The sequence below is a fragment of the Octopus bimaculoides genome, chromosome 2 (assembly GCF_046866305.1).
Source record: "Octopus bimaculoides isolate indiv1 chromosome 2, ASM4686630v1, whole genome shotgun sequence".
Lineage (NCBI taxonomy): Eukaryota > Metazoa > Mollusca > Cephalopoda > Octopoda > Octopodidae > Octopus > Octopus bimaculoides.
The window spans coordinates 130287171-130299689 of record NC_142929.1 but is presented as its reverse complement, the minus strand read 5'-3'; the positions used below and the strand labels follow the sequence as shown (position 1 = coordinate 130299689).

At 29.8% G+C, this 12519-nt stretch overlaps 1 protein-coding gene across 1 annotated transcript in view; it reads left to right on the top strand.

Annotated features, from left to right (window-relative positions):
• LOC106877301 (uncharacterized) overlaps positions 1-12519 on the top strand; it is a 449889-nt gene that overhangs the window by 197417 nt on the left and 239953 nt on the right. Inside the window, exon 84 of the mRNA XM_089338059.1 lies at positions 5980-11556. Within this exon, the coding sequence (XP_089194185.1) occupies positions 5980-11556 (5577 nt within the window). The remainder of the gene's footprint in view (positions 1-5979; positions 11557-12519) is intronic.

The window sequence follows — 12519 nt, the reverse complement described above, 5'->3', positions numbered from 1 at the left end:
CTTCTTCTTCTTTTCTTCTTCTTCTTCTTCTTCTTCTTCTTCTTCTTCCATCATCATCTCTCACTTTTTTTTTGTAAAAATCTCTGTACTTTATTACGATGTAAATATTCTAAATCTGCTTTTTTCCTCTTAGAATATATTTGAAGATATTTAGTATTGAATACATTCATCAATACTGGTAACTTCTAACTAATTCTTTATCATATATGATTGTTTATAGGTCTAATATTTGTGCATCATATTTTATTTCATGTTAGTGTGTAAGGTTTCACTTGCATGAAAACATGGCTACAATAATTGCAATTTTTGCATAAATGTAAAATTATACACTTGCAGTATGGAAGCTTGTATTAATTCACACACAATATAGCTTTTGTCTTTTTAATATGGGGATTATAAGAGGAAATATTTCACCAGTTTTTTAACTTTTTTTCTATATAGTTTATGTAAAGTTGTGATTCATAATTAAATGTGTGTGTGTGTATGAATATACAACAGTATGTGTAAAAAGATAACTCAAAAAGGTGAAGTAAAAGTCCTATTATTTCTTATTATCAAAGAGTCCTTATAAACAGATGTTTTCTTAGTATTCCTTTTACTCAGAATAGACTTTAGAAAAATATATTTTCTCAATCTAGTTTTAAAATTAACTATTGTATTTTGAAGGCAAAATCAGAGAAACTTATAAAGATAAACATAGATAGAAATAATGACAAATAATGTATGAGACAAATTACTATTGTAAAATCTAATTTCTGAAATTTAAACTTGTGCTATATTTCTTGTGAAAGGTTTCATATAGTGTTTATTTTAGAAAATTTTGTTGAATTTCGTTTTATTTTTGTGATGTTTTGCACACCCAACTTGTTAGTTTTCTCGAGATTTCTCCATCCCTTTTGTCTGGTCATTCCTTTTGGTAGAACATAGAATTCAGTTTTAATTTACACTTATCTTACAAATTGAGCAAAACTACTTTCTTTGTTGTCCAGGAATTTTCTGTTCTTAGTTACTTGTTAGTATTTTTGCCATTATGATTATCACAATATTTTGAACTGTAGCTAGTTCCACTTTCTTAAAAGATTATAGGATGACAGCCAAATTGTTTCTGATAAAAATTTGCAATGATATTCAAATGGGAAAAGTATCATTATTATTTTAGTAATTACAACTAACTACAAAGAATTATACTAAGAGGTCCTGGATAGAGATCAAGTAAATATCTTCACACAGAATTCTTCACCGAACTTGCTGATGATCTCAACATTGATTTCAAGAACTTTGTACATGGTTTTATTTTTCTCTCACAGATTATTGATCTACTGATACACATCTGTCCATGCAAGTAATTAAAGCATGGGAGGTTGTTAAAGCTGGGTCCCAAGTTTACAAATCCATAGTGAAATGTTTGTTTTCTTTCAAAAGCTACTCATATTATTTTCTGATCATTTCCGCCTTCAAACCAAAATTACAAGTTTTCTAAGCTAATCATATCTTGCATTAACTGCAATATATTGTAAATCCACAAGTTCATACCCCCAGTTATGCAATACATCCCTTTAGTTTTTGTATCACTTTTTAAAGGTCTTGCTAGTCATTATACCTAACAGCTTCCTGGACTACCTTATCTAGCAACTTTTTGTAATGATACTTTTAAGGCGACATTTCTACTCCCAAAATTGGAAAATTGCAAGACTGTTGTTCTCAACATACTTCTAATACCAATCAAGTTCATATAATAATATTGTCTTGCAATTAAGAATAGTGAACAGCTCTTTTTCTCACTGAGAATTATTCTACTCTCAGATTCTTGCTGGTTAAATAAAATTGACATCTGATTTCTGACCTAGATTTCTGATACCTCCTTTTGCTATCCATTTTTTCCTAGTCCTTTCAATACATAAGCTTCACCATTAAAACTTTGAAATCACAAGCTATGATGATAGTATATCTGTCATCAATTTTGGGGTTACTTATTATATTGATGATTCTGGTTATTTGTTATAATTTTCATTTGCCATTGAAAGTTTTGAGTTATTGGAAAGATAAAAGGGAAAGTAAAATAATGGAATAGAATATTTAAAAAAAATGTTAATTGTATTTTGCTCTGCAATATAGATTTAACAGCTTCATTAGTGAAACTGTAAATTTGTTAAAAATGTCAGGTGCTAATGTTTTGTTGTATCTGCACATGTAGTTGCTATATAGAACAATTGATTTATGTATAATCGTTTATCTTGGTCAACAGAATTGTCATATGTATTAATTAATGTATACTGTATTGTTACTTGTTTGTTTTTTTAATTAAAATGAAAATTATTTTCTTATATTTATTATTGCTTGTAATTGTAGAAAACTGTCTTTTACAACCTGCAATGCAATCTTTGTTTATATTAAAAAACAAACCTACCTTGTTCTTTTAATGTAATTATCTTAATACACATGATGTTTGAATATTGAATGTTTACAAATAATTTTTAAACATTGAAAAGAGCCTAGTTATTTATTATATGATGGACTTGACAATAATTGTATTTCTACTCCTGATTTCCAAGTTACTGTCACTTCTTTAGATTCTTAGTTTTTGCCAAGATTGCATTCTTTGATTTCAATCTCTAGGTAAATCGGAAACTCCATTCTTATTTAGATGGAAAAAAAAAAAAACCATATGAATTTGGTAATTGATTTAGTTAATGAAATTTAAAACTTTTCCCAGAATTTTTTTTATAGAAGGTATATTTAATTAATCTTAACAAATGAATTTATATAGTTTCTCAGTGTATAATATTTAAAAGAACAAATAAATCTTTAATAAATACATTGTATATATATATATATATATATATATATATATATATATATATATATATATATATATAGAGAGAGAGAGAGAGAGAAAAGAAATAATTAAGATTCAGTTGAATTGGATACTTAAGTTGAGGTACCAAGTCAGTCTGGTATTATCTGCATAGCTTGAAGTAAGGTAAATAAAATTAAATAAGTAACAGGATGTCAGGTATTAATGCAATACGACTATTTCAGGTGGGTCCATTTAACCTAACAATGCAAGCATTAAATCAATTTAAATATTGTGCCATCTTCAGTTGCAATAAATATGGACTTTCAACAGACAAGATATATTAATATAATATTTCTCAAATATTTTATCAGAGCTAGAGGATGAAAGAATTCTATGTTGCCACTATTGCAGCAGAAAAAAATCTGCAATAGTGGCAACATGGAATTCTTTCATCCTCTATCTCTGATAAAATTGTATATATATATAATTATACAATCCAAAGAAGAGACAATTTCTTTCAAAGGGATGGAAAACATGCAATTTTCTCTGGTTCTTCAGTTAAATACCACAATATAGTAGAGAAGTAGAGAAAAAAATCAGAACTTAAAATGGTATTATTTCAAAAAATAAATATTAAAAGAAATAGAGAAATACAATTGACATATTATAAATTTATCAACATTATAATATAATATAATTATACTATGAAAACATATAATATAATATGATATAATATAAAAAATATATAAAACAAATATATATCCTACAATTTGTTTCGATTCATATCCGTTAGTGAATTTATGTATATGGATCTCATCAGGTAATATTTGTCTAAAAAATGGACAAAAATTTCATGCAATTTCATAAAATAATCTATTTTATGATTTAACAGTCCTTGCATGAAATTTTTGTCTATTTTTTTAGACAAATATTACCTGATGAGATCCATATACATAAATTCACTAACGGATATGAATCGAAACAAATTGTAGGATATATATTTGTTTTATTTATTTTTTATAATATATCATATATCATTTTATAGTATAATTATATTATATTAATTTGTTGATAAATTTATAATACGTGAATTGTATTTCTCTATTTCCTTTAATATATATATATATATATATATATATATATATATATATATATATATATATATATATATATATATATATATATATATATATATATAACAGCCAACTTATGTTTTGGTAAATTCTTCATGTCACAATTGATTGCAGAATATTTAATGATTAATTTTTACTGTCACTGTTACATTTTGTGTCATTATAAATATTTTTTTTTTTTACTAAACAGTTATTTACTCCTCTCTTAGATATTTATAATCTGTCTTTTTTGTGTTGCAATTTATATTTTTAAGATATTTAAAATGAATTTACTGTTATAGTTTATGTCTTGTACTGTTAAATAATTTGTTAGATGTAATATATATATGTTTCCTTTTAATAATGTGTCTCTTTCACTTAACTCTTTTTGTTTATTTCAGGTAAGTTTCCTGTTTTTGAATTGAATTTCTGTTACCAGATACCAAATTCAATCTCTATAATCCACATGTACCATTTACAATACTACAGAACCATAACTTGTATATCAGTTATGGTTAAAATTTATGGTAATATATATCCTTATGTGAGAAGAGCATAAAAGTTTACAGTTATTCAACAGAGGAAGTAGGTATTAAATTTAAAAACTATGAATGATTTACCAAAGTTATGATTTAATTTTCTACACCCCAGGTATGTAATCCTATAATTTCTATTTTCAAGAATTAAAATGTTTTATGATAGGCAGATAGGAAATTTAATTTTACCTCCAAATTGTTTTATCCTGCTAATCAATTTTAATTTCAGATATTCAGTTATCTTTTTTGTTACTTATTTATTAAATATATTGATCAGTTTTCATACATTTTGTCAGAAGAAATTAAAGAAGAATATTTCTGAAAGTTGGAGAACATATTTCTGTTTTTTAAACAAGGCTATAAAAATTAATTTAAAATCAATACCTAATTTAAAACATACAGTTTTATATTTTTAACCCTTGGACATTAACTTTTATATCAATCATACTGAGATATATTTAAAGATGTTTTAAGAAAAATAATGCAAGTAAGAAACCTTTGGTAATTATACCAATTAGATAACTGAGCATTGTTTTTACACTTTACTTGTTCAAGTGAGAAAAAAACCCATCATTCCTGAATGCTTTTATTGCATTCTTGCATGAATTCATGGGAAAAATATAATATGCATTCTGTATAAAAGAATAGGTGCTTATGTGCAGACCCATGTATACATACACAATGCACACACATGCACACACTCACACAATACACACACACACACACACTGATGTATGGAAAATCAGGTTGAAAAGAAGATAAAAAAAGTATGTGGCAAGAAGATTGATTTTGGAGAACAACAAAACTACAACCAATAATTTTCTTTTGATGGAAATTTATTCAAAGATTGTTTTCCATATCTTTAGAAAATATTTGTAGTTGATGAATTGATTTATGCATCACTTGCAAAGACATGCACAACAATAAAATTCTTGTCTTATGTTCATCCATCGTTTTCTACATGAATTCTATTCAACGATTGTAAAAAATTATTAAATAACAACAGTTTATATCATATCAGACCAAAGTTACATACAGCTTAGAATCTGAAGTTAAGAAAAAAAGACAAATACATAGTATTAAGACAGCAGAAATCTCTGAGCAAGTAAGAATAAAAAATGTTGGAAACAGCTATTATTAACACCCTATACTGATGTATACAAGAAATATTTTAAATGTGATTCCAGATGGTCATTCAAAGATCAATGAAATTACATAAAGTTTCATCCATACAACATTCAGATGAAATTCTAAAAATATGCCCTATATTAAAAAAGATCCTCATTTACATCAAAGTATAGCACAAGTTCAACCTGTAATAAGTCTAGATACTATTAACCATCATACATTACTCCTCTTTCAAGGTGATATTCTCTATATTACATGAAATTAATATTTGTTCTTTATTTCTCTCATTTAGATGTAAACAAAATTTCATATTTCTTTAAATCACAGGAAGATAAATAAACATCAGATAAAACTCTGATTATTATATGAGAATGTATTTTTTAAAAACTTATTTGATTTACATTAGGTGATATGCCAGTTGTTAGAGAAATAACAAAGACAGACGAAGAAGAAGAAATGACTAAAGAAATACCAGAAATGGCACTGCAGGAAGTTGCAGAAATAAAAGAAAGTTTACCATCTTTAGAAAAACCTGAAAGCATTAAAATGGATATAAATGTACAAATAACTTCAGATGAAGTAAAAGCTAAAACTGATGAAGCAAAAGATATTGAAAAAGAAATAACCAAATCTGATGAGGTATATATTTCTCACAGAGAACAAATAACAACTGGACCAACGTCATTTGAGACAATTATTGATAAAAAAATAGACAAGAAGGATGAAATTAAAGAAAAGACGGAGGTTGATATTAAACCAGAAACTAAAGAGGAAGTCTCTATCCAACTTGACATTGGTGCTAAATCTGTCGAGAAAACAGAAGTTATATCGATTGACATTGGAAAACCTGAGAAACCAGTCACTGAAATTGAAATGCAAGTGGCACCTCAGGTGCCCGAGTTTATTTCTATAGAAAAACAACCAATCACTATTGATACCAGAGAAATTATCATTAGCAAAGAAGAAACTGAAGTTATTCCGGAAATTTCTACATTCGATATTGTGCCAGAAAGTACAATTCAGATTGAAGCTAAAGAGATGGAAATTAAAGAGAAGAAACCACAAATTACTGATATTACATCAATTTCAACTGCTGTAATGAAGGCAAAACAGCCAGAAGAAGAAGTGAAACCTGTTTCTGAAATTCAACTTACAGATGTGTCTCAGACGATTATACCAGAGAAAGTTGAAACTGCTAAAGTTACCTCAATTATAACTACAAGCACTGAGGAACGGAAGACTGAGATTTCTCCAGAGAAAATTAGTGATATTCCTGTGGAAATGGTAGTATCGATTGACTCTAAGAAAGTCACATCTGAAGATCAGGTACCAATGGTAATAAAGACTGAACAGGCATATACCACAGGTGAAGAAGAGGTGGAGAAAGAAATTACAGTGCAGACATTGGAAATGCCATTACAAGACACAGTAACAGTAAAACCAGTGGAAGAAACTGGTATTCAAATTTCTGTGAGTTCTACAAAAGCATCTGCTATTGAAGAAGCTCCTGTTGAAGATGTAACCGATAAGGTTGTTGAAATCAGCAAGGAAAGTGAAATCATTCCTGTGACTAAAGAAGTGAAAGGTATCTCTGAAATGACCATTATAAGTGCTCCATCAGTGAGTGTTGTGAGTACAGCTGAAGAAGAACTTTCTGAAGAAGAATTCTTTGATATTCTATCAACTGAAGAAAAGAAAGTGGAACCTAAAAAGGTTTCTGATGAGGAAAAAGACACATCAGTTAGTGTACGTGATGAGATTCGCACAGCAGAAGATGTGTTAGTTGACACTATTGAACATATAACTGATATAGAGAAAGAACATGTGGAGATACCTATGTCTGCAGCTGTTGTTAGCACTGATCTGCAAAAGATTACAATTCAAGAGACAATTCCTTCTGAAATTGTACATGAAGAAGTAGTTTCGAAGGAACCTGTTGAGAAGACAGAAGTTGATATTAAACCAGAAACTAAAGAGGAAATGTCTATCCAACTTGACATTGGTACTAAACCTGTTGAGAAAACAGAAGTTACAACCATTGAAATTGGTAAACCAGAGAAAGTTGTCACTAAAATCGAAAAGACAGAGGTTGATATTAAACCAGAAACTAAAGAGGAAATGTCTATCCAACTTGACATTGGTGCTAATCCTGTTGAGAAAACAGAAGTTACAACCATTGAAATTGGTAAACCAGAGAAAGTTGTCACTGAAATTGAAAAGACAGAGGTTGATATTAAACCAGAAACTAAAGAAGAAATGTCTATCCAACTTGACATTGGTGCTAAACCTGTTGAGAAAACAGAAGTTATATCCATTGATATTGGTAAACCTGAGAAACCAGTCAGTGAAATTGAAATTCAAGTGGTACCTCAACTACCTGAGATAATTTCTATACAAAAAGAACCAATCACTACCGATAAGAGAGAAATTATCATTAGCAAAGAAGAAACTGAAGTTATTCCAGAAATTTCTACATTTGATATTGTGCCGGAAAGTACAATTCAGATTGAAGCTAAAGAAATGGAAATTAAAGAGAAGAAACCACAAATTACTGATATTACAACAATTTCAACAACTGTAATGAAGGAGAAACAACCAGAAGAAGAAGTGAAACCTGTTTCTGAAATTCAACCTACAGATATATCTGAGTCAGTAATACCAGAGAAAGTTGAAACTGCTAAAGTTACTTCAATTATAACTACAAGCACTGAGGAACGGAAGACTGAGATTTCTCCAGAGAAAATTAGTGATATTCCTGTGGAAATGGTTGTATCAATTGACTCTAAGAAAGTCACATCTGAAGATCAGGTACCAATGGTGATAAAGACTGAACAGACATATACAACAGGTGAAGAAGAGGTGGAGAAAGAAATTACAGTGCAGACATTGGAAATGCCATTACAAGACACAGTAACAGTAAAACCAGTGGAAGAAACTGGTATTCAAATTTCTGTGAGTTCTACAAAAGCATCTGCTATTGAAGAAGCTCCTGTTGAAGATGTAACTGATAAGGTTGTTGAAATCAGCAAGGAAAGTGAAATGAATCCTGTGAGTAAAGAAGTGAAAGGTATCTCTGAAATGACCATTATAAGTGCTCCATCTGTGAGTGTTGTGAGTACAGCTGAAGAAGAACTTTCTGAAGAAGAATTCTTTGATATTCCATCAACTGAAGAAAAGAAAGTGGAACCTAAAGAGGTTTCTGATGAGGAAAAAGATACATCAGTTAGTGTACGTGATGAGATTCGCACAGCAGAAGATGTGTTAGTTGACACTATTGAACATATAACTGATATAGAGAAAGAACATGTGGAGATACCTATGTCTGCAGCTGTTGTTAGCACTGATCTACAAAAGATTACAATTCAAGAGACAATTTCTTCTGAAATTGTACATGAAGAAGTAGTTTCAAAGGAACCTGTTGAGAAGACAGAAGTTGATATTAAACCAGAAACTAAAGAGGAAATGTCTATCCAACTTGACATTGGTACTAAACCTGTTGAGAAAACAGAAGTTACAACCATTGAAATTGGTAAACCAGAGAAAGTTGTCACTAAAATCGAAAAGACAGAAGTTGATATTAAACCAGAAACTAAAGAGGAAATGTCTATCCAACTTGACATTGGTACTAAACCTGTTGAGAAAACAGAAGTTACAACCATTGAAATTGGTAAACCAGAGAAAGTTGTCACTAAAATCGAAAAGACAGAAGTTGATATTAAACCAGAAACTAAAGAGGAAATGTCTATCCAACTTGACATTGGTGCTAAGCCTGTTGAGAAAACAGAAGTTACAACCATTGAAATTGGTAAACCAGAGAAAGTTGTCACTAAAATCGAAAAGACAGAGGTTGATATTAAACCAGAAACTAAAGAGGAAATGTCTATCCAACTTGACATTGGTGCTAAACCTGTTGAGAAAACAGAAGTTACAACCATTGAAATTGGTAAACCAGAGAAAGTTGTCACTGAAATTGAAAAGACAGAGGTTGATATTAAACCAGAAACTAAAGAAGAAATGTCTATCCAACTTGACATTGGTGCTAAACCTGTTGAGAAAACAGAAGTTATATCCATTGATATTGGTAAACGTGAGAAACCAGTCAGTGAAATTGAAGTGCAAGTTGCACCTCAAGTATCTGAGATAATTTCTGTACCAAAAGAACAGATAACTATTGATAAAAGGGAAATTATCATTAGCAAAGAAGAAACTGAAGTTATTCCGGAAATGTCTATATTCGATATTGTGCCAGAAAGTACAATTCAGATCGAAGCTAAAGAAATGGAAATTAAAGAGAAGAAACCACAAATTACTGATATTACAGCAATTTCAACTGTTGTAATGAAGGAGAAACAACCAGAAGAAGAAGTGAAACCTGTTTCTGAAATTCAACCTACAGATATATCTGAGTCAGTAATACCAGAGAAAGTTGAAACTGCTAAAGTTACTTCAATTATAACTACAAGCACTGAGGAACGGAAGACTGAGATTTCTCAAGAGAAAATTAGTGATATTCCTGTGGAAATGGTTGTATCAATTGACTCTAAGAAAGTCACGTCTGAAGATCAGGTACCAATGGTTATAAAGACTGAACAGACATATACAACAGGTGAAGAAGAGGTGGAGAAAGAAATTACAGTGCAGACATTGGAAATGCCATTACAAGACACAGTTACTGTAAAACCAGTGGAAGAAACTGGTATCCAAATTTCTGTGAGTTCTACAAAAGCATCTGCTATTGAAGAAGCTCCTGTTGAAGATGTAACCGATAAGGTTGTTGAAATCAGCAAGGAAAGTGAAATCATTCCTGTGACTAAAGAAGTGAAAGGTATCTCTGAAATGACCATTATAAGTGCTCCATCAGTGAGTGTTGTGAGTACAGCTGAAGAAGAACTTTCTGAAGAAGAATTCTTTGATATTCCATCAACTGAAGAAAAGAAAGTGGAAACTAAAGAAGTTTCTGATGAAGAAAAAGACACATCAGTTAGTGTACGTGATGAGATTCGCACAGCAGAAGATGTGTTAGTTGATACTATTGAACATATAACTGATATAGAGAAAGAACATGTGGAGATACCTATGTCTGCAGCTGTTGTTAGCACTGATCTGCAAACGATTACAATTCAAGAGACAATTCCTTCTGAAATTGTACACAAAGAAGTAGTTTCAAAGGAACCTGTTGAGAAGACAGAAGTTGATATTAAACCAGAAACTAAAGAGGAAATGTCTATCCAACTTGACATTGGTGCTAAACCTGTTGAGAAAACAGAAGTTACAACCATTGAAATTGGTAAACCAGAGAAAGTTGTCACTGAAATTGAAAAGTCAGAGGTTGATATTAAACCAGAAACTAAAGAAGAAATGTCTATCCAACTTGACATTGGTGCTAAACCCGTTGAGAAAACAGAAGTTATCTCCATTGATATTGGTAAACCAGAGAAAGTTGTCACTGAAATTGAAAAGACAGAGGTTGATATTAAACCAGAAACTAAAGAAGAAATGTCTATCCAACTTGATATTGGTGCTAAACCTGTTGAGAAAACAGAAGTTACAACCATTGAAATTGGTAAACCAGAGAAAGTTGTTACTGAAATTGAAAAGACAGAAGTTGATATTAAACCAGAAACTAAAGAGGAAATATCTATCCAATTCGGCATTGGTGATAAACCTGTTGAGAAAACAGAAGTTACAACCATTGAAATTGGTAAGCCTGAGACATCTAAAATTGATATTAGTGATGTAGTTTGTGCTCCATCTGAAGTTATTGATATATCCACTGATGCAAAGTCTGCCATTGAAGAAATTGTTTCATCAGAATTGTACAGTCCAGAGCTTCAAAGTCTGAATATATATGATGAAGCTTCTGCTGTGAAATCCATTGTGCCAAGCTTAATTCATGAAGGAGATGTATTGATTGAATCAAAAAGTAGCCTTTCTGGTCCTGAAGATCTTCAGTTATTTAAAGAAGAAGTTGTGGAAGATATAGGTATTTTGCGGAGCATTATCCGGGATTTAATTTATGCTACTGCACTTGCTGCTACTGCTTGAATTTACACAAGCATCAATATCTGTAGCTTACCAATGCCTCGGTAGCATGCTGTTAAATGTGTATTTAGATGTGTTTTAATGTACTTAACCAGTGTATTTGTTTTTATGTCTCTTTCAGCTCAATAATTTGTCAATAGTTTTGTTGGGTCTCTGTTATTTCTCATATCTAAAGAGTATAACTGTCTGTATAAAAAGAAAATGCTTTCATCGTATTTTCATATAGATGCATGTTGCTTTGCTTAGGTATTTATAATAATTTTACATAGTAAGTAATCAATCTGTACACTTTTGCTTTGCTAAATGTATATTGAATATAAAACTAAATTCATCATATCTGCTTTTTAGCCGTAGGATTATTTTAAGATATATAGTATTAAAATATCCTCGAATATCTAAAATATTTAATAAATGCCATATGATATTTAGAATTAGTTAGGTTATGATTTATTAGTTTATCATAGATTAGAATGTTTCAGTTCAAACATTTGCATGGAAAAGAAGCCCTTATACTTGCATTTTGTGCATAACTATGAATTTAGATAGCCACAATCTTTATATCCGTAGTAATTCTACATTTTTATATGTCTCAGTTTTTCCACATTATTACTATTATTTTGTATATAATTTAAAGGAAATAAAATAATAAGTATTTTATGCCAATTACTACATAATTTTATTTTAATGTTATCTTAATTGTTTTATTCACTAAGGAAAAGTTTTAATATACAACTTAGCATAACTTAGTTAAAATTTTGTGTTTGGAATGTTCATGCATAAATTTAGAAAACTTTCTTTGAATTATATTTACATGTATAAAATGGTGGTGAGCTGGCAGAATCATTAGCACATTGGACTTTCTTGTATAATGAAATTTTGTAAAAATATTTTTAAAAATTGGATT